Below are 23,744 nucleotides of genomic sequence, written 5' to 3'. Positions count from 1 at the left end.
AAACCTGGAAACAGCCAGTTTTTGAAGGAACTTTGGTTCTTTTTAGTGGAAAATGGTATTTAGAGACTACAGTCTGAGTACAAGAAGGGCTCATTGCAGTTAGATAGTTTTTTTTCTAGGCCTTTTCAATAGACAAAACAAGGTAGTGTATTTTTTTAAAACTCATGAGTTTGTATGTTGTTTTCAGTACAGACTTAAGACTACAGAGTTTTTACTTAATCGCTTCTATCCTACACCTCTTAACTTTTCCCCCATGCCAAATGTCAGTTTCCAGCAATACTGATATAATTACTCATTTGTTTTATATCCCACAAAAATAAGTCAGCCTCAAAATAACAATACCAACATTACCACCAACAATAATAACTGAAAATAATTTCAGATTTGTATTGCAGTTCTCTTTGTCCTTAAGTCATATCCCACTAGAGGTATACATATAGTCAAATTATTGTATGTTGAAGCCACTTGGCATAATTTCTATCTATGCGGTTATGCTACAAACTCAGTATGCAGGTAGGTTTTTTGTTTCGTCTCTTTGCTAACTCTGGTGCTGTTTATATAAACGGAGCAGACTTTAATTTAGTCATAACAACCTTGTGTCACACACAGGAGAATGAATTATCAATCTCCCGCAAACGTTTGGTGTCAGAATGTTGCCAGGTTGATATTAAAAAGTGAAGGAGTCCCTGAAGGCCTGAAATTCCTACTTGTCTTCAGAACCTAGAATTTCTTAACTTTGAATCTTATTAGAGCTAAGGCCAGATTTCAGATTTGGTTCCGATACTTTAGTTTTGCTATAACTTGAGATCATCAAAGAAAAGGAAAAACAACTCTGAGTACCGTTTACTCTTCATCAGTAAGAAGGTTACTTTTAAATGTAAGTTAATTATTGATCTAGCAAGCAGAGTTTTTAATTTTCAGCCTAGGTAACGTAATTGTTTTTCCCATTATCGTACCCATGGCCATGAATTTGGTTTGTGATCTCATTCACCTAAACATATCCTTTTTCACTCTTCTTCCTTTGAGCTGTCAAAGACACTTTCTTCAGCCTTTTTTCTCAGCTTTACCTCACATTTTTTTCTCCCATGGACTCTTGACAGCAGTAATCTGTATTCCTGAGACATGAAATGTTGAGAAGACAAGGTAGGAGATTTTTGCCAATTTTCTCACCGTTATCCAAAGTAAGAATCTCTATTAGAATTCTGAAAGTAGCTATTTGCTTATGTAGCCCAGGGCCTCTGAAAGAAAAAGCATACCCTCCATCACTAGGTTGGGGTTTATCATTCTGTACCTCTTTAAAAAATCACTTTTATTCCCCCCCGCCTTGTTTGTGCTATTTTTGTACATGTTACTTATACACATGCTATAAACCCCATAATATGTTGTTTTTGTTTTAAACTGTCGGTTATCTTTTCAAGATAGTTTTAATATTTACCTCATTTTTCTGGCACTCGTTATCCCTTGTGTGAGGAATTTGATGTTGACATGTCCTCAAATGCATGGTTTTTTGGAGGGAGTCAGTAGGCAAAAATCTGTTTCCTCTGTCCTTGGAGACATTCACCCCCAGCTACTGCCATGCCTGTTCATCTTTGTGTCTCTGATGTCTAGTAGAATCCCTGTATGTTGTTGTCAGGTGCCGTTGAGTTGGTTTCGACTTGTAGTGACCCAGTGCGACAGAATAGAACTGCCCCATAGGGCTTTATAGGCTGTAATCTTTACAGGGCCCTGGTGGTGCAGTGGTTAAGAGCTCGGCTGTTAACCAAAAGGTTGGCAGTTTGTATCCCCCAGCCACTCTTTGGAACTGCTATGGGGCAGTTCTACTCTCTCCTGTAGGGTCACTATGAGTCGGAATCGACTTGATGGCAGCAGGTTTGGTTTGTTTGGTTTAATCTTTACAGGAGAAGATTGCCAGGTGTTTTTCTCACAGAGCCACTGGGTAATAGGTTCGAACCACCAATCTTTTTGTTAGCAGCTGAGTACTTAACGGTTGTGCCACCAGGGCTCCTTGAATCCATGTGTAGGTGCCAGTAAACAAATGTGTGTGTGAGTGTGTATTTTTCTTTTTAAGTCATGATGATCTGCCAATTCAGATATAACCCCACATTCTTCCTGACTCCCTCACTCCCTATATTTATCTCCTTTCTTCTTCTATGAGAACCCCTACTTTACCATCATATCTTTTAAGAGAGAGCATTCTTATATTATGACTTCCTGACTTTTCAGTGGTAGGCATTATCTTTTGACTTCACACTTGGGAAAAGAAGAATTTAGCTTTCTTTCCTCTCCCCACCCTCACCACATGCAAGCACTCAGTCTTTCCTGCCTTGTATCCTATATAATTGGCTTTTAATTTTAATTAGATCAGTATTCAGTATTTACATTAATGGCTATAAATGGGTTTGTATGCTGTTCAGAGCTGATTTATATAGTATACTATGATTATTTTTTCATTTTTGCACATTTTTGTTTTTCCTGGAAATATTTGTTTTTGTTTTGCTATTTTGGTTTTCTGTATACACAATATATAGTTTTCTATGTAATTATCACAAAAATAACCTCTAAATCTCAGAATGTTTAGATGCATCAGATAGTTGGTCAATTTGTTAAAGAAATCATTGTTTCTTAAGAAAATCCGTTACTCCTGAAGCTTTCTAACATACACTTATCTGAACTGGCTGGTCTCTGTGCCTGGTACTTAGTTGTCATCCTGGTTTATCTCTTCTCACCATGATCATTTTTCTCACATCTATGTGTTGAACCTCCAGTTTCCTGAGTCCAGTGGTTTCTTTTTCTTGGTTTATCTCTTATTTTAGTGGAGAACACTCTGTAGTAATTCCAGAGAAAAATGTAAACAAGAGGTAATTTTTTTGTAACTTTGTATATCTGAAAATTGATTTTCCCCTTTCCTCACATTCACTTCATAATTTGGCTCGGTATGGAAATCTAGACTGGAAAAGTTCCTTCAGATTTTTTGAAGGCACTGATTCATTGTTGTTTGCATCTAGCGTTGCTGTTGGTAAGTCCGATGCTGTTCTGATTCCTGGATATCTGGTCCTTTATTAGCTTTTACTATTTATTTTCCTGCTCTTTACCCTGCTTTTTAGGAAACACGTAGAATCTTTGTTCTCAGTGTTATGAAATTTCACAATAATGAGCCTTAGTGTGGACATTATTTCATTCATTGTTCAAGGCCTAGGAGACCCCGTTCTATCGGGAAACTCTGTCTTGCAATTCTGGAAAAATTTCTCTAGGTATTTCCTGTATGATTTTCTTCCCTCTGCTTTCAGACAGTGGTACATATTCTGCCGTTTTGGTTAAGGGGCAGTATGCCTGGTAGTTAAAACTTTTGGAGTCAGGCTTCTAAGGTTCTAATCCTGATCTCACCATTTACTGAGCTGCTTTGGACCAGTTTCTTCTCTTCTTTGAGCCTCAATTTCTTCATCTGTAAAATGGAGGTAATAACCATACCAATAGGATAGATTTGTGTGTATGTGAGTGAGAAAAAAGGTTTGTGGTTCAAACCTACCCAGGGGTGCCTCAGAAGACAGGCCTGTTAATCTGCTTCCAGAAGGTCACAGCCTTGAAAACACAGTTTTATCCTGCGCACATGGGGTCATCATGAATCAGAATCTACTTGATGGCAACTAACAACAATGGCAACTGTGGTGCAGTAGGTTTCTCTTATATACGGCTTTTCTGGCCTTGGGTTTATAATTGTGCCAGAATGATTGGCCAAGCCACAGGCAGGCCGCCAGCAGCACATGGGTGGCTCAATGGTGGAATTCTCACTTGCCATGTGGGAGGCCCAGGTTCAGTTCCCAGCCCAGTCAGCCCACTGTGCCCTTCCCACCACACATCTGTCAGTTTGTTGTACTGTGGTGGCTTACATGTTGCTGTGATGCTGGAATCTATGCTCCTGGTATTTCAGATACCAGCCAGGTTGCCCATGGTGGGCAGGTTTCAGTGGAGCTTCCAGACTAAGATAGACTTTATCGAAGAGTATCGTTAATATCACACGCAAGTAAAATTTTGCTGAAGATCATTCAAAAGCAATTGCAATGGCACATCATCAGGGAACTGCCAGAAATTCAAGCCGAATTCAGAAGAGGATGTGGAATGTGGGATATCATTGCTGAAGTCAGATGGATCTTGGCTGAAAGTAGAGGATACCAGAAAGATGTTTACCCTTGTTTTATTAACTGTGCAAAGACGTTTGACTGTGCAGATCATAACAAATTATGGATAACATTGCAAAGAATGAGAATTATAGAACACTTAACTCTGCTCGTGTGGAATCTGTACATAGACCAAGAGGAAGTCGTTCCAGCAGGACAAGGAGATACTGTGGAAGGGTGTGTGTCAGGGTTGTATCCTTTCACCATACTTATTCAGTCTGTATGCTGGGCAAATAATTAGTGAAACTGAACTGTACAAAGAAGAATGTGACATCAGGATTGGTAGAAGACTCATTAACAACCAGCAATATGGAGATGGCACAACCTTGCTTGCTGAAAGTCAAGGGGACTTGAAGCAAACATTTGATATGTTGTGTGGTGATACCTCTGTCACAGTCTGCCTGTCCTCATTTGGACACTTATTCCCCAATTGTCCCTCTGTCATACCCTATTGTCTGTTGTCTGATTAGTGTGGGGTTTTCTGTTAGTTTGCTTTTTTACCCCAGTGGGAGATACTGAACATTTTTAGTAATTCTCGTATTGGTTGCTCATTGTTGTCTTATTTTAAATTTTATTGGCACAGACACTTGTTCTCTTAAAACTAGGTTGTAGAATTTGAGATGAAAATAACAATTATTACGTACTTATGTGTGAGGTCGTTGCTGTTAGCTGCCGTTAAGTCGGCCCCCGAGTCATGGCAGCCGCATGCACAAATTGAACCACTGTGATCCATAGGATTTTCATTGGCTGATTTATTGAAAATAGACTGCCAGGCCTTTCTTCCTATTGTGTTTTAGGCTCCTATGAATGTTTTGGCCTCTCACAACATCCTTGCACAATAGATCTTATTCCCACTCATTTAGCAGAGAGGTCCAGAGACGCTAGGTGACGTGTCCAGTGGCACATGATTGATAACTGATTGAGTTAGGCTTTAAATCTAGATTATCTGATGTCCAGACCATTATTCTTCTTGAAATAGTATGCATTTGTTTGCGTGAGAAGTCATATATGCGCTGGTGGTGAGTATTCATCTAATCCAGGTACTGTGCGTTTTCTTTGTCTGACGTGCCCAACCCTTGGCCAACAGCCATGGCGCACAGGTGCTCAGCAGACTGTGTTGTTTGAGCACATTGTGCATTATTTGCAAAAGGTTCCAGAGCTTTGCAGATTCTTTTTTGGGTAATATCCAGTCGTTTCTGTGTATAGGAACATGTTGATTGGATTATAAATTTGATAGATGTGGAGTTTAGATTTTTACCCCCTTGATAAAAGTTCAGTATCAGAACTGTGATGTTGGGAATCCACTAGATCAGAGTTGGGTAAAACATGTAAAGTGTTTAGCAAAGTGCCTGGCACTCCTGTATTATTGATGAATTGGCTCCTTCAGAGAGTCAGCTTAGATATGGTTAAAAAGAGCAGTGGATTGGGAGTAGTGGGTTGGGACCTGACAGTAGCTAGTTTTGTGTCCTTACAGAAGCCACCTAACCTTTCTGAGGCTCCGAATCTTTATCTGCTAAATAAAGATGGAGTTGAAGGTCTTCAAGGGCTCTTAAACTCTCTGGGTCTTTGTTTGCTAATCTTTAAAGTGGAGGTAATGCATAGCTCACACAGAAGTTATGTGAGTCCAGCACTTTATGTGAGAATTTTAAGAACTAGTGCTTGAGTTCCTGGTATTTGATCAGTATATGTAGCTTTGTGCACAGTTACACAGAAGATACGTGGTGTAGAAGATTTCACCTATTTATTATCATCCCCACCACCTCTCCCCCCATCCCATTTTGTTCATGTAGAAAATGAAAGTCCCACGGGAGAGCCTAGTCCTTATTTCCTGATCATTGGCCTTCCACCCTATCCTCCTGCTTCCCCTCTCTGCTGTCTTTACCTGGACCGAGACAAGGCGGAATGGTTGCAGCCTCAAGAAAGGCTTAGTGTTGGACTAGATGACCTTTAAGGCTTTGTCCATTCCTGCAGATCTCTGATGCTACACCAGTTAACTCTGTTGTAGCTACTCAAATGTGATAGAATCCATGAGCATTCAGAGTAAGGGGGTCCTTTTAGGCTGGCCGCAGAGAGAACAGACAGCAGTACTTACCCTTTGGCTATGGTTTACACGTCTAACCCCAAGAGTGTGTGCCGGCTGGGGGAGGGAGAGCCACTTTGGTTGTGGCACATAGAATTTTTACAATTTGGATTACTAAAATGGGTGTGCGTGCTCCAGTTCCCTACAGCTTCTGCCACTTCCTGTTTTTTGTCTTCTAACTGGCTTGTTGAGCCTGTCCTGGCCCCTATAAACATTTGTGGTTGTCACCTCTGACAAGTCATGAATCCCCAATTCATGGACATTTAGGTGACCTACAGCTTTTCAATATCAATAAACATTGTTTTACTGAACATCTTCGCGTGGCATATATGTCTCTAGAATTAATTCCTGGAAGTGGAAATATTGGGTCAAACAGTTATAAATTCAATATTGTGATACATATTGCCAAATTTCCCTGTCTTTTTTGGTATGTGACTTGCTAGTTTGTGCTGTTTAACTAATTTTCCTTGGATTTCTTATTTTCCATACTGACTTTTTTTTTTAATTAACTTTTATTGAGCTTCAAGTGAACGTTTACAAATCAGGTCAGACTGTCACATACAAGTTTATATACACCTTACTCCATACTCCCACTTGCTTTCCCCCTAATGAGTCAGCCCTTCCAGTCTCTCCTTTCGTGATAATTTTGCCAGCTTCCAACTCTCTCTATCCTCCCATCCCCCCTCCAGATAGGAGATGCCAACACAGTCTCAAGTGACTACTTGATATAATTAGCTCACTCTTCATCAGCATCTCTCTCCTACCCACTGTCCAGTCCCTTTCATGTCTGATGAGTTGTCTTCAGGGATGGTTCCTCTCCTGTGCCAACAGAAGGTTTGGGGACCATGACCGCCGGGATTCCTCTAGTCTCAGTCAGACCATTAAGTCTGGTCTTTTTATGAGAACTTGGGGTCTGCATCCCACTGATCTCCTGTTCCCTCAGGGGTTCTCTGTTGCGCTCCCTGTCAGGGCAGTCATCGATTGTGGCCGGGCACCAACTAGTTCTTCTGGTCTCAGGATGATGTAGGTCTCTGGTTCATGTGGCCCTTTCTGTCTCTTGGGCTCTTAGTTATCGTGTGACCTTGGTGTTCTTCATTCTCCTTTGCTCCAGGTGGGTTGAGACCAATTGATGCATCTTAGATGGCCGCTTGTTAGCATTTAAGACCCCAGGCGCCACATTTCAAAGTGGGATGCAGAATGATTTCATAATAGAATTATTTTGCCAATTGACTTAGAAGTCCCCTTAAACCATGTTCCCCAAACCCCCGTCCTTGCTCTGCTGACCTTTTTTTTTTTGCATTTTTTTTTTCTTTTTTTTATTAACTTTTATTAAGCTTCAAGTGAACATTTACAAATCCAATCAGTCTGTCACATATAAGTTTACATACATCTCACTCCCTACTCCCACTTGCTCTCCCCTTCTTGAGTCAGCCCTTTCAGTCTCTCCTTTCGTGACAATTTTGCCGGCTTCTCTCTCTCTCTATCCTCCCATCCCCCCTCCAGACAAGAGTTGCCAACACAATCTCAAGTGTCCACCTGATATAATTAGCTCACTCTTCATCAGTGTCTCTCTCCCACCCGCTGACCAGTCCCTTTCATGTCTGATGAGTTGTCTTCAGGGATGGTTCCTGTTCTGTGCCAACAGAAGGTCTGGGGACCATGGCCGCCGGGATTCCTCTAGTCTCAGTCAGACCATCAAGTTTGGTCTTTTTATGAGAATTTGGGATCTGTATCCCACTGATCTCCTGCTCTCTCAGGGGTCCTCTGCTGTGCTCCCTGTCAGGGCAGTCATCGATTGTGGCCGGGCACCAACTAGTTCTTCTGGTCTCAGGATGATGTAGGTCTCTGGTTCATGTGGCCCTTTCTGTCTCTTGGGCTCTTAGTTGTCGTATGGCCTTGGTGTTCTTCATTTTCCTTTGCTCCAGGTGGGTTGAGACCAATTGATGCATCTTAGATGGCCGCTTGTTAGCATTTAAGACCCCAGACGCCACATTTCAAAGTGGGATGCAGAATGATTTCATAATAGAATTATTTTGCCAATTGACTTAGAAGTCCCCTTAAACCATGGTTCCCAAACCCCCGCCCTTGCTCCGCTGACCTTTGAAGCATTCATTTTATCCCGGAAACTTCTTTGCTTTTGGTCCAGTCCAGTTGAGCTGATCTTCCATGTATTGAGTATTGTCCTTCCCTTCACCTAAAGCAGTTCTTATCTATTAATTAATCAGTTAAAAACCCTCTCCCACCCTCCCTCCCTCCCCTCCTCGTAACCACAGAAGTATGTGTTCTTCTCAGTTTATACTATTTCTCAAGATCTTATAATAGTGGTCTTATACAATATTTGACCTTTTGCCTCTGACTAATTTCGCTCAGCATAATGCCTTCCAGGTTCCTCCATGTTATGAAATGCTTCATAGAATCGTCACTATTCTTTATCGATGCATAGTATTCCATTGTGTGAATATACCACAATTTATTTAGCCATTCATTCGTTAATGGACACCTTGGTCGCTTCCAGCTTTTTGCTATTGTCAACAGAGCTGCAATAAACATGGGTGTGCATATATCTGTTCGTGTGAAGGCTCTTATTTCTCTAGGGTATATTCCGAGGAGTGGGATTTCTGGGTTGTATGGTAGTTCTATTTCTAACTGTTTAAGGTATCGCCAGATAGATTTCCAAAGTGGTTGTACCATTTTACATTCCCACCAGCAGTGTATAAGAGTTCCAATCTCTCCGCAGCCTCTCCAACATTTATTATTTTGTGTTTTTTGGAGTGAAATGGAATCTCATCGTGGTTTTAATTTGCATTTCTCTTATGGCTAATGATCGAGAGCATTTTCTCATGTATCTGCTAGCTGCCTGAATATCTTCTTTAGTGAAGTGTGTGTTCATATCCTTTGCCCACTTCTTGATTGGGTTGTTTGTCTTTTTGTGGTTGAGTTTTGACAGAATCATATAGATTTTAGAGATCAGGCGCTGGTCGGAGATGTCGTAGCTGAAAATTCTTTCCCAATCTGTAGGTGGTCTTTTTACTCTTTTGGTGAAGTCTTTAGATGAGCATAGGTGTTTGATTTTTAGGAGCTCCCAGTTATCTGGTTTCTCTTTGTCATTTTTGGTAATGTTTTGTATTCTGTTTATGCCTTGTATTAGGGTTCCTAAGGTTGTCCCTATTTTTTCTTCCATGATCTTTATCGTTTTAGTCTTTATGTTTAGGTCTTTGATCCACTTGGAGTTAGTTTTTGTGCTTGGTGTGAGGTATGGGTCCTGTTTCATTTTTTTGCAAATAGATACCCAGTTATGCCAGCCCCATTTGTTAAAAAGACTATCTTTTCCCCAATTAACTGACTCTGAGCCTTTGTCAAATATCAGCAGCTCATATGTGGATGGATTTATATCTGGGTTCTCAATTCTGTTCCACTGGTCTATGTGCCTGTTGTTGTACCAATACCAGGCTGTTTTGACTACTGTGGCTGTATAATAGGTTCTGAAACCAGGTAGAGTGAGGCCTCCCACTTTCTTCTTCTTTTTCAGTAATGCTTTGCTTATCCGAGGCTTCTTTCCCTTCTATATGAAGTTGGTGATTTGTTTCTCTATCCCCTTAAAAAATGACATTGGAATTTGGATCGGAAGTGCATTGTATGTATAGATGGCTTTTGGTAGAATAGACATTTTTACTATGTTAAGTCTTCCTATCCATGAGCAAGGTATGTTTTTCCACTTAAGTATGTCCTTTTGAATTTCTTGTAGTAGAGCTTTGTAGTTTTCTTTGTATAGGTCTTTTACATCGTTGGTAAGATTTATTCCTAAGTGTTTTATCTTCTTGGGGGCTACTGTGAATGGTATTGATTTGGTGATTTCCTCTTCGATGTTCTTTTTGTTGATGTAGAGGAATCCAGGTGATTTTTTATGTTTATCTTATAACCTGAGATTCTGCCAGACTCTTCTATTAGTTTCAGTAGTTTTCTGGTGGATTCGTTGGGGTTTTCTGTGTATAAGATCATGTCATCTGCAAATAGAGATAATTTTACTTCTTTCTTGCCAATCCGGATGCCCTTTATTTCTTTGTCTAGCCTAATTGTACTGGCTAGGACTTCTAGCACAATGTTGAATAAGAGCGGTGATAAAGGGCATCCTTGTCTGGTTCCCGTTCTCAAGGGAAATGCTTTCAGGTTGTCTCCATTTAGAGTGATGTTGGCTGTTGGCTCTGCATAAAAGATGCCCTTTATTATGTTGAGGAATTTTCCTTCAATTCCTATTTTGGTGAGATTTTTTATCATAAATGGGTGTTGGACTTTGTCAAATGCCTTTTCTGCATCAATTGATAAGATCATGTGGTTTTTGTCTTTTGTTTTATTTATGTGGTGGATTACATTAATGGTTTTTCTAATATTAAACCAGCCTTGCATAACCTGGTATAAATCCCACTTGGTCGTGGTGAATTATTTTTTTGATATGTTGTTGAATTCTATTGGCTAGAATTTTGTTGAGGATTTTTGCATCTATGTTCATGAGGGATATAGGTCTGTAATTTTCTTTTTTTGTAATGTCTTTACCTGGTTTTGGTATCAGGGAGATGGTGGCTTCATAGAATGAGTTGGGTAGTATTCCGTCTTTTTCTATGCTTTGAAATACCTTTAGTAGTAGTGGTGTTAACTCTTCTCTGAAAGTTTGGTAGAACTCTGCAGTGAAGCCGTCCGGGCCGGGGCTTTTTTTTGTTGGGAGTTTTTTGATTACCGTTTCAATCTCTTTTTTTGTTATGGGTCTATTTAGTTGTTCTACTTCTGAATGTGTTAGTTTAGGTAGGTAGTGTGTTTCTAGGAATTCATCCATTTCTTCTAAAAAAAAAAAAACCTGTTGCCATCGAGTCACTTGCAACTCATAGCGACCCTATAGCACCTGGTGGACTCAAACTGCAGACCTTCTGGTTAGCAGCCATAACACTTAACCCCTACGCCACCAAGGTTTCCATCCATTTCTTCTAGGTTTTCAAATTTGTTAGAGTACAATTTTTCATAGTAATCTGATATGATTCTTTTAATTTCAGTTGAGTCTGTTGTAATATCGCCCATCTCGTTTCTTATTCGGGTTATTTGCTTCCTCTCCTGTTTTTCTTTTGTCAGTTTGGCCAATGGTTTATCAATTTTGTTAACTTTCAAAGAACCAGCTTTTGGTCTTGTTAATTCAATTGTTTTTCTTTTTTCTATTTCATTTAATTCTGCTCTAATTTTTATCATTTGTTTTCTTCTGGTGGCTGAGAGTTTCTTTTGTTGCTCTCTTTCTATTTGTTCACGTTGTAGGGATAATTCTTTGATTTTGGCCCCTTTCTTCTTTTTGGATGTATGCATTTATTGATATAAATTGACCTCTGAACACTGCTTTTGCTGTGTCCTAAAGGTTCTGATAGGAAGTGTTTTCATTCTCATTGGATTGTATGAAACTCTTTATTCCATCTTTAATGTCTTCTGTAAACCAGTCCTTTTGAGCAGGGTGTTGTTCAGTTTCCAAGTGTTTGATTTCTTTTCTATGCTTTTTCTGTAATTGATTTCTACTTTTATGGCCTATGGTCAGAGAAGATGCTTTGTAATATTTCAGTGTTTTGGATTCTGCTAAGGCTTGCTTTACGACCTAATATGTGGTCTATTCTAGAGAATGTTCCATGTGCACTAGAAAAGAAAGTATACTTGGCTGCCGTTGGGTGGAATGTTCTGTATATCTCTATGAGGTCAGGTTGGTTGATTGTAGCATTTAGATCTTCCGTGTCTTTATGGAGCTTCTTTCTGGATGTCCTGTCCTTCACTGAAAGTGGCGTGTTGAAATCTCCTACCGTTATTGTGGAACTGTCTATCTCACTTTTCAGTGCTGTTGGGGTTTGTTTTATGTATCTATAGCCCTGTCATTGGGTGCATAAATATTTAATATGGATATATCTTCCTGGTATATTGTCCCTTTAATCATTCTATAGTGTCCTTCCGTATCCTTTGTGGTGGATTTAATTTTAAAGTCTGTTTTGTCAGAAATTAATACTGTCACTCCTGCTCTTTTTTTATTGTTGTTTGCTTGATACATTTTTTTCCATCCTTTGAGTTTTAGTTTGTTTGTGTCTCTAAGTCTAAGGTGTGTCTCTTGTAGGCAGCATATAGACAAATCGTGTTTTTTAATCCGTTCTGCCACTCTCTGTCTCTTTATTGGTGCATTTAGTCCATTTACATTCAGTGTAATTATAGATAGTTATGAGTTTAGTGCTGTCATTTTGATGTCTTTTTTTGTGTGTTGTTGGCAGTTTCTTTTTCCCACTTAATTTTTTGTGCTGAGTAGTTTATATATTGTCTTTTCCTCTTATTCGTTGTTTCTGATTTTGTATCTGCTGAGTCTCTATTTTTTTGTTGTATTTTATTTTGATAAGTAGGGTAGTTAATCTCCTTTGTGGCTACCTTAACATTTAGCGCTATTTTTCTAAGTTTAAACCTAACTTTTAACACTTTGTATCGCCTTGTCTGCCTCTGCGCATAAAAGATCTATGACTACATTTCTTAGTCCCTCTTTAGTGTTTTAATTTTGTCTTCTTTTACATAATAACATTGCTGTTTCCCTGTTGTGACTGTTTGTTTATCTTGATTTATTTTTGTGATTTCCCTGTCTGGGTTGACATCTATTGCTCTGTCCAGTGTTCTAGTCTTGGGTTGATACCTGATATTATTGATTTTCTAATCAAAGAACTCCCTTTAGTACTTCTTGTAGTTTTGGTTTGGTTTTCATGAATTCCCCACACTTCTGTTTATCTAGAAATGTTTTAATTTCACCATCATATTTGAGAGACAGTTTTGCTGAATATATGATTCTTGGCTGCAGTGTTTTTCCTTCAGTGCTTTATGTAAGTCATCCCATCACCTTCTTGCCTGCATGGTTTCTGCCGAGTAGTCCGAGCTTATGCTTATTGACTGTTCTGTGTAGGTGACTTTTTGTTTACCCCTAGCTGCTCTTAAAAGTCTCTCTTTATCTTTGGTTTTGGCAAGTTTGATTATAATAGGTCTTGGTGACTTTCTTTTAGAATCTACCTTATGTAGAGTTCAGTGAGCATCTTGGATAGATATGTTCTCATCTTTCATGATATCAAGGAACTTTTCTGCCAACAGATCTTCAATTCTCTCTGTATTTTGTGTTGTCCCTCCCTGTTCTGGTTCTCCAGTCACTCGTAGGTTATTTCTCTTGATAGAGTCCCACATGATTCTTAAAGTTTCTTCATTTTTAAAAATTCTTTTAACCAATTTTTCTTCAGATATATTGGTGCCAAGTGCTTTATTTTCAAGCTCACCAATTCTGCCTTCCATTTGCTTAGTTCTGCTCCTCTGACTTTCTATTGAGTTGTCTAATTCTGTAATTTTTTGGTAAATCTTCTGAATTACTGATTGCTGTCTCTCTGTGGATTCTTGCAGCTTATGAAATTTTTCATTATGTTTTTGAATAAACTTTTTAATTTCTTCAGCTACTTTGTGTGTTCCTTGGCTTGTTCTGCGTGTTGCCTGATCTCCTTCCTAATTTCGTTCCTGATGTCTTGAAGAGTTCTGTATGTTAATGTTTTTAATTCTGCATCTGGCAATTCCAGGAAGACACCTTCATCCAGAAGATCTGTTGATTCTTTGTTTTGAGAGCTTGTTGAGGCGATCATGGTCTGTTACTTTATGTGACTTGATATTGACTCTTGTCTCCAAGCCACCTATAAGTTATTGTATTAGTTTATTTTATGTTTGCTTAGTGTATCCTAGCTTCATGTTTTATTTTGTTTTGATATGCCCAGATGGGTAACTTGATTATTTTCACCTTTGAACCTCTGATGTCCTGTCACCAGATGGCTAGAGCTGTGATCAGGTATATCAGTCTAGGAGTCCATTCAGTTTTCTTGTATGAATTCAGCTCAGGTGTCCAGGTAGCTGATCATCAAGTGTGTGGTACAGGCCCTGTTCTACAGTCTTAGAGGGGCAGGGGTAATTGGTGTAGGTACCGGTATCTGGTTGCAGCAGGGGGTCACATTCTGAACAAGGCAGGGGGATGAGAACCGTCCCCCAAATGTCTGTGAGGAATGCATCCCTTTTCCCTAGAGTGTACAGGTTCATGGGTTCTGCAGACAGACTGTGGGCACCCAGTGCTTTTGTTTGTAAGGAATGGGAGGTACCAGTTATCCTTGGACCCATGTTGCAGGTGGCTGGGTGACCTGAGTGGAGCCACCAGTCCTTATACCCCGATGTAGGTAGGTGAGGATTGTATTTAATAGGCAAAGTGGTGTCAAGTATCAAACACCCACCTCTTCGCTGCACAGCTAAAACTGTTGCAGTCTGCCAACAAGAGCCAGTTCTCCTGAAATAGGCCCACACAGGTCCATGCAGGGGGGAAAGGTATTCAAAGTCCACAGACTGTTTATGCCTGGACAGGAGCCGCTTCTGTCCTGAGCTCCCCCAGTTAGTGGAGTTGTCAGATTATCTTTTCCCCTAATTGTGAATTTATTCCTACACCAAGGCTGGGAGGATGGCTCTGGGTGCTCAACAGTGTCTATCTCAGGCCCAGGGAAATCAACAGCCGCTGAAGCTGGCTTGGGGGGTGGGGGCACAGGAAAATATACACAAGTACTTAGCTTTTGCTGAGAGCGCCATTCTTCTCTGGTTCCGGAGGTGTGAGTAGGCTGTGCAACTGGCTGCTTCTCCCTGAGGAAACTGTAGCCGAACGCTACCACCAGCCTGCCACGGCTGCTCCTGGGAATGGCGCCTGAGGGATCCCGGCGATTCAGGTCCGGCAGCTCCTCTCTGCCTCTGAACTGTCTCTCTCTTCCCCTGCTGCTCAGTCTGTATTCTAACTTTGCCTTTGATGTTCAGGGCTCCTAGCTTGTCATAAATATAACTGTTTCACTTGCTTTTTGGGTCTTTGTTGTAAGAGGGATCGCAGGAAGCGTCTGGCTACTCTGCCATCTTGGCCCTGCCTCCTCCACACTGATTTTAAGAGTTGTATATATAAATAGTTTATTATATATTATAAATAATATACAAGTAGGAGCCCTGGAGGCACAGTGGTTAAGAGCTACGGCTGCCAACCAAAAGGTTAGCAGTTCGAATCTACCAGCCGCTCCTTGGAAACCCTATGGAGCAGTTCTGCTCTGTCCTGTGGGGTTGCAACAAGTTGGAAATGACTCAGTAGCAACAGGTTTTTTTTTTTTTTTTTTAATATAAATATGAAGGAACCCTGGTGGCACAGTGGTTAAGTGACTGAAAGGTCCATGGTTCAGATTACAGCCTTGGAAATCCTATGGGGCAGTTCTACTGTCCTGTGAGATTGCTTTGAGTCAGAATCAACTCAACGGCAATGGGTTTGGTTTGGTTGGGTACATAAATGCAAATATGTATATCAGGTAAGGTTTTGAACCTTTTAACATACATGGTAAAAATATTTTCCATGTTTTAAAGAAAAATTTCGCACATTGTGTCAGAAATTTTTTATTTTTATGTATTTTGATTTATCAGCTTTTCCTTTGTGGTTTCTGGAATTTTATGTCAGGTGTATAAAAGTGTTTTACATCCTGAAATTATGAAAATATTAACCCCTACTTTGTTTTAGAATGTTTATGTGCTTTCTTTTTCGATATTTAATCCATCTAGAGTTTGTCTTGCTGTAAAGAGTAAAGTAGCAACCTAGCTTTATATTTTCTTAAACAGCTAGTTAGTTTTCCTAACAATCAAGGCTTTTTAATACACGTGATGAATATGGATTTACCCAATCTTGGTGGCTTCTAGTATCTTAAAGTTGCCTATATTTACAGATAGAAAGTTGCCGTATCAAACTGAGTTTCAGTATTTTTCTGCTTTTAAAACCTCTAGAAGGGAACTGTGACCAGAACACCATATTGGTTTTGGCATTAACTTTAATGCATTTTAAATAGGCTGATTCTACAGAATTTGATCCAAAGTACTTCTGTGTTTTGATGCCTTTTTGCCAAGCAAAATTGATTATTTCTAACCATAAGGCCTTCAGTGCTGGACTGAAAAAAGAGTGATGGGGTTCACCTAGGTTGGTCGCAGATTATATAATTGGGCATCAAGTACAGAGCTTTTTATTTTTCTCCTCAGTTTTTTTCTATTCTCTAGTCTTTTGTTACTGGGGGACTTTTTTTTTTTTGGCAAATTCATATGCTTTCTGTCCAGGTCCTAGTGATTGTATCTTTAAATGCTTTCCTTTTTTTCTTGGAAATTTGATAGCTATCAAGGATCTGTCTCTGAGCGTTATTCCTAGCTTTTTCTTGCACTGTGGACTCTAGCTGTGGATTGAGTTTGTTGTGCTTGTATGTTTTCAACCTCAGTGATGTTCCATTTATCACACAGATTCTCTGTATTGCTTCAATTAGAGCTGCTTTCACTTCCCGTAGTTTGAAATTTTACCTGAGTGTCTTAGTCTCTTGGCAGATTGATCTTTTGTAGTCATATTCTCCTAAATTACCACATTGCCTTCGAAAGTGGATTTTATCATTGATGCTTGTTTTCAGGTGTTCAAGCTTGCAGGTAATGAGGCAGGTTCAGTTATTGTGGTTGAGAGGAAGTATACAGGGTGTTAAAATTGCTGGCGTCATTCTGTTAGGGTTCATATCCCTTCTTCTCTACCTGTCATGTCACCTGGGCAAGGTATGCCACCTGTCTAACCCTCAATTTCTGTCAGATAAGGACAAAAGTCATACCTATGTCATAGAGCTGTTATGAGTATCCAGTGAGATAATGCATGTAAACACTTAATAAATATCACTGTTTTTCTTTTTTCTTAGTGTTGGTTTGTTCTTCTAGGGTGTTGCAATGCCATTTCCCCCTCCCAGTTGTAAAAAGAGTAGATGCCCATTGTAGAAAGTTTAGATGTTGAAGAAAAGCTTACGTTAAGAAGAAAATGTCATTATAATTCCACCACCCTCCAGCCACAGTGACTGTTTACGTTCAAGATATTTCCTTCCACTTTCTTATATATTATTTTACACAGCTGAGTTTATTCTGTATGTATAATCTGGTATCTTGATTTTTTTCACCAAATGTATCTTGAACAGTTTTTCACATCATTAAAAGCATTTTAAGTCATCACTTTTAATGGTTACATAGTAGTTCATCATGTTATATTATCTTTTTCTAATTATTATCTTTTTGTTTGGCATTCAGTAGTTTGGAGTTAGGTTGCTTTTAGACCATTCTAACTCATTAAGCCAGGCTTTCTTATTATCATTGAGAGATTTAGGAGTCGAGGCTTCATGTTTGCTTTTTGTTGTTTTTTTGGTCTGTTGAGTGTGTGAATTAAGCCAGGATTTTAAATATCAAACCTTGTGCCTCAGACTTTGGCACCACCTTTCTGGATTATCTCCAGGCTTGTTTGCTTTTTAACCCTTTTCGAATATGATTTATTAGATTCTGGAGGAGGAGTCCCTCAGTGGTGCACACGGTTACGCTCTGGACTACTAGCCAAAATATTGGCAGATCGAATCCACCCAGAGGCACCTCAGAAGGCAGGCCTGCTTCTAAAAGGTCACAGCCTTGAAAACCCTGTGGGGCAGTTCTACTCTACAGACGTGGGGTCGCCATGCGTTGAAATTGACTTGGCAGCAACTAACAACAACATTATGCTGGGTGAAGAGTCCCTGGGTGGTGCAAACGTTATGTGCTCGGCTGCTAACCAAAAAGTTAGTGGTTAGAGTCCACCTAGAGATGCCTCGGAGGAAAGGCCTGGTGACCTATTTCTGAAAAATCAACCATTGAAAACCTTATGGAGGACAGTTCTACTCTGACAGACGTGGGGTCGCCATGAGTCAGAATTGACTGGACAGCGACTCGTTATGCTTGAAGAAAGGTGAATGGAGACCACAGGTCTCTGTCCTGGCAGTGCCATGTGAGTGCCCAGGAGCTAGCCAGGGTAAACACCAGCTGCATGTTAATGGATCTTTACTGAGGTAATCATGCTGAGCAGTTTCCTGGTGAGAAGAATATCCCAAATTGTTCTTGACAGGGTACACTATTTTCATTTCAAATTTATTTTTCTGGTATAGCCAGGTTTAAGGTACGTTGGGGCTGAATTCATTTGTACTTTGGAATATAATGAGATCTTGTCCTTTTTACTTTTAGAAAACCAGCCAAGAACAGCAGTCTGAAAAAGAAATATGTATCCAGAATTGCCAGGGAAACCTGCTGTTTAGATATGCTTTCTGGGAAACCACACGGCAAATGAATGTCGTCTTTGTCCCGCAACCACAGTAGCCTGGTTCTGCTGGTGAATCGTGCTAGCTGATTTGAGCTTGGTTTTTAGCTCAGTTTTTGAAATGGCATGGAGGGTAAGACTTAAATTCTTGTGGTTTGCGGCCCCAGGAGGTTGTTTAAAATGATATCAGCCTTTGTGAGCTTGATGTTGCTCTTCATTTCCTTTGGTTGATTCTGCTTGATCCGTGGCTGCTTGGCAGCCTTCTCTGGAGTTCACTCTTCATGGCTAATTATTCCCTGGTGTTAAAATATAGGGTGATTTTTTTTTATCTCAACACAGCCAATGAGCTGCATCCAGACTGTGGGTTTTGCGAATCTTGGTAGAGGCAGTGTGAATAGTGGCAAGAAATAATTTAGATCTGGATGGCTTAGAACAGAAGTTCTGAAAGAAATCCTAAAAACTGCAAACAAGTAATCTGGGCACCGTGGGCCCTAGGACTATGCCGGGGTCACTTCTGTGTGGCTTAACTGGAAGCACAGCTGACAAATGGGCATATATCTTGAATTCCCAGAAGCCATTGTCTCTCTCAATAAGCTTCTCCAGTGCTCTGTGAGTCAGAGAATTACAGGCTTTCCGGATGAAAGGGGCTTCAAAGGGCATGGGTTCCAGATCCTAGCTGCTAGTCCGTAACTAGTGGCATCGTCCAATGTTCTCCTGACCAACTCTGGTCGTTTCTGAGAAGAAGACAGAATTCCAGAAGTAGGGATGTAGTCCATACCATTCCTCAAAAGTTCTGCCTGATGACATTGTTTTTTTATTTCAGCCAAAATTTATCCCCAAGGAAATTCTGTCATGGGTTTATTTTGATTATTTCTCACAGAGACCTTACGGAAGGTTAGTTGGGATTATCTGGATTTTCCATTTTACAGATGGAGAAAGCCAGTCTCTTGCCCCTAACCACTTACTATTATGGTAACTCACCAGCCTTACTCTAACTCATAGCTACTAAGGCAGGCAACTACAGCAGAACCTGTGAGAGCCAGAACTTGATAGGACTGCCTTGTTTTTCAAGGTCTTGCAAGTTTTCCACCTTTCCACTTTGACAGTCTTACTACTTTTCTGTCACTCGTTTTAGTGGAAAATATTTGACTTTTCCTTCTCTGACAGGTTTCCACCTTACACAGGCTCTGGCTTTTACACGTTTTACTTTATGTCTTGGGTGTTCTCTGTTTTCCTATGTTGCACACCATATGGGCTTTAGTGGTGCCAGTGTCCTTCATTCTTTCTGTATATTTGAGATAATGAGTGTGAAAGCACCTAACGAATAGTAGATGTAGGGTGATACTTTCTTTAAAAGTACAGACTCTAGAGTCAGCTAGAACCACACTCCATGCTGGTCCCTGCCACTTGCTGACTGTGCAGTCTCAGACAATTCTGTAATCCTTCTAAGCCTCAACTCCCCATCTATAGAACGGGGTTAATAATCACAACTACAAAATTTAGTGATGATCAAATGAGGTAATGCATATAAAGCACACAAGTAGTGACTGGCTAATAATGAACAGTTAATAACATGTTTTAAAAATAATTGCCTTTTATCATTGTTATTGTTACTATTATCATTACACAACAAGGTCCTTAAATCCTGCCTCTCGCCAAGGCCACACGGGCAGGGCTTCTGTTCACCCTTCTGTCCTAACTCTCTTTGTTGTCTTTCTGCTGTTCATTTAATGAGCTTTACTGGAATAACAATGTTAGCGTCCTGAGAAAGGAGGGAGCATACACACAATGGTTCTTTCCCTTGGGATTGCTCCCTCTTTCACAGGAGGAAGTTTCTGGTTATCTCAGTAGTCTGCCAAATTGCCAGAACTGGAAGTTGGGAGTTAATTGTTTTTCTGCTTATGGGGAAAGTGCCTTTGCTGAATAACATCATGGTTGGCTTTGTTTTCAAAGATTGTTTCATCCCGCGTGACTCTGTTATTTGAGTCCGTGTTTTAAACAGTCTTGCTCGTCTTACTTTGTCCTTGGGGTCCAGATTTCTGTCCTTGGATTTTTTTGGTTTCATTCCAGATTAATCTAGTCTCTTCCCCTCCCACACCTCCCCCCACTTGCTTTCATCTAAGTTTTCAGATTTATTGGCATGAAGTTTTGCATTTTTAAATTTGCTGTATCTACTATTAAAAAAAAAGTTGTATCTTGCTTTTCATTCCGTGTATATACATATATAAAATACAGTATTTTCAGTGAAAGTTTACTGATAATTTCTGTATACGTGGTTCAGTGACATTAGTTACATTTTCCACAGTGTGTCAGCACTCTCTTTAGTTGCATTCTGGTTGTTCTATTTCCAGGGCTCTTAGTTTCCCTGCCCCCTTATCTTCTTTTTTTTCTTTATCAAACTAATCGGAGGTTTTCTATTTTATTCAGTCATTTTAAAGAACCAACTTTTAGTTTTGTTGATCCTTGCTATTGAGTGTTAGCTTTTGAAGTCATTAATTTCTGTTCTTGCCTTTATAATTTTCTTCTTTATACTGTCTATGGATTTATCTATTTATTTATTTTTCCTTTTTCATCTGGAGAGTTAAGCTTATTAATTTTCGGTCATTCATCTTTTCTAATATATGCATTTAAGGCTATAAAATTCCCTTTAAATATTATGTTAGCTACCTTCCACAATATTTGATAGGATTGTTATTTTTTAAAGTCAGGTTTATTGAGGTTTAGTAAGTGTACAGTTTGATGGGTTTTGACAAAGGCACACATGTGTACATGACACCATGATCAAGATATGGAACATTTCTGTCACCCCCCCCAAAAATTTCCTCATGCCCTATTTTTTGTCCCTGTAGTTTTGATTTCTTTTAGATGCCATATGAATGGAAGCATACCGTGTATAGTTCTCCGTGTTTGGCTTCTTTCACCGAGCATGCTGTTTTGAGATCCACCCATGTTGTTTCATCTATCTGGGTTTGTGCCTTTTATTGCTGAGTGGTTTCAGTTGTGTGGATATAGTATAATTCGTTCATCTATTTACCATTAAGATAGTTACTGTGAAAGAAAATGAGAGTATTTTAATTCTGCACTTAGCCTGTAAGTACATGTACCAGACAGCTCTGGATCTGAAGTTACTTTGGCATGTTTCAAATTTAAAGTTTGATTTGGGGTTTGGCATTTGGGAAGTTTTTCCTTTAGTGGGCCAGCATATGCCCATATGTACTCACTTTGTACCCTGTAGTAATCTGGGTTCAAGCAGGAGACAGAAACCACACAGTAAGTTAAAGAGGGGAAATTTAATATAAAGCATTGCTAACTATGATAAAAGAGCAACTATAGGATATTAGGAAACTTTATATGATACCTTTGAGTTGAGGGAGAGTACCCAAAGAAGGGCAGACTTGCCAGGGTTTTAGACCTTATTGAAAGAGGTGTGGTTCAGCTGTGGAATAGCAGAAACATTTGCTGGTTTGGCTAGCCCAAAGCTGGACCAGTCTCTGGGGTGCAGTCCCCCAGAGTTCAGGCAGGGAACAGGCAGTCAGCATCTGGGGGCCTGGGTGTGCATTACGGGTCTGGGCACTGGCAGGGGCAGGAGGCCTTCAGAATGTATAGGGCCCACGGGGGCACGGGGAGCTTAAAGAGGGAGTGCCAGCTTGCGTGTGACCCACCAGGCCACAGGCAGCCATGTGCAAGTGGTGCCAGAGCTTACAGAGAGAGTCCAGACCCTGGTGTAGGGCAGGAGGCTTTCAGAGCATGTGGGCCAAGGTGGGGCTCTGTGTCACAGCCAAGAGGTCCTGACCAGGCTGACGCTACATAGAAGGCAGTGGCTGAGCTGCTCCACCAGCTGTCCTCATACCCACACTGCCAAGCCCCCTTTCCCCCTGTACTGTCCTTCCAGCCTCTTTATTGAGAAAGCTTAACAGCATGTACTCCAAAGGAGACGTGCTCAAAGGAATTCGTATGTGTATCACAGAGGGTATGTAGAGGGTGCATGTGGAGCTGAGAGCCAGTAAATTGATAACTGATAGGCTCTCCCTGTTCTCTTGAGGAGGAATACTATCAAGTCAAAAGCAGTAACAAGCATATGCTTGTGCTGTTAATAATCAGCCTCTTGATGAGGGGAAAAGGGTTTATGAAAGTTACAACTTACATAGTTTCAGGTTTATAGACATGTAAACATTACATTCTAGACCTTCCCGTGGGACCTGTCTGTGATATGTACACTTACGGTGTTATTACTGTTCTCCCCTCTCCCCGCCGTTATACATTCCAGGTTGTACGTCAGATCCCAGATGGGGAACAGTTTCTTTCTTTCTTCCAGATGCTTGTTCACTTGAAGAAAACACTTAGGATGCAAATGTTAGACTAGTTTCATACCAGAAGGGCTGAGCATAAATGAGCTTACTGCTATGAAAATGATGAGCAAGCTTTCTGAACCGTAAAATTAAGACACGTGGTCTTTACAAAGAATATTTTCTGGTTTGTGAATTTATAGACATTTGAAAAGTATTACCAAGGCATAAATTAGGTCACATTTTGTTATCTGTAACAAATACTTATTGAAAAGAATCTAATTTCATGAAATAAGGATATCCCAAAGTATCTGGGACATATGTGTATTAATGCTTTTATAGAATAAGGAATGAAACCATCTTTTTCAGTCTTAAATCAGAAAAATGAAGGAATAAGATAGAAATTCCTAGCATATATGGGGTGTGGCAGATTTGATAGTCTTGAGTGTGTACAGACACACACACCTCTATCTAGACCTCATTTATGTTCTTGACACTTCAGGGGGTTCACATCCCAAGACTTGATTATGGCTGTTGCAGAGAGATTGCTGACGTGCCTTACAGGTTGTAAAAACTGCATGGAGGCAGCGCCTGACCTCCTCTAACTTAACAAGGGAGAATAATCCACATCAATAGCCTAAGGCCAATTCCTATGAGGCAGAGGTCAGACATACCTCCTCTCTCCGCCATCTTTACCAATTCGGACACCATCCCTCCCTCTCATGGCTCTCTCTACTTCTCTGCTGCATTTGATAATTCATGGCAGTGGTCACATAGAACTCACAGAGTTCTGTTAGGGAAGTTTATTAGGGCTTACTAGGGAAGTTAAAGGTTATAGTTCAGGCTCAGGAACACTCAGGATATAGTTCTTCTATTAGGACTACCTCTTTTTAGCTGTGCTCCCAGGAATACTTCTCTCTGGGCCTAGGCCGTTGACCTGCCCAGGCAAATGTTAAAAAGCTCTTTTAGCCCCTGCCAATAAGTGCTCAGAGGCACCCCACTCT

General features: G+C 40.2%; 1 protein-coding gene across 4 annotated transcripts in view; it reads left to right on the top strand.

Moving 5' to 3' along the window:
* The window catches only part of STK4 (serine/threonine kinase 4), a 100,345-nt gene that overhangs the window by 60,652 nt on the left and 15,949 nt on the right, over positions 1-23,744 (top strand). Inside the window, exon 11 of one of the 4 annotated variants that reach the window (XM_049868831.1) lies at positions 18,382-20,674. The exons of the other annotated variants lie outside the window; for them this stretch is intronic. Within the exon in view, the coding sequence (XP_049724788.1) occupies positions 18,382-18,513 (132 nt within the window). The 3' untranslated portion in view covers positions 18,514-20,674. Of the gene's footprint in view, positions 1-18,381; positions 20,675-23,744 lie in introns of those variants that run through there. 4 annotated transcript variants of the gene reach the window in all.

The sequence above is a fragment of the Elephas maximus genome, chromosome 25, assembly GCF_024166365.1.
Source record: "Elephas maximus indicus isolate mEleMax1 chromosome 25, mEleMax1 primary haplotype, whole genome shotgun sequence".
NCBI classification, from domain to species: Eukaryota; Metazoa; Chordata; class Mammalia; order Proboscidea; family Elephantidae; genus Elephas; species Elephas maximus.
The sequence above is the reverse complement of the archived record's forward strand: the minus strand, read 5'-3'. Positions and strand labels throughout refer to the sequence as shown.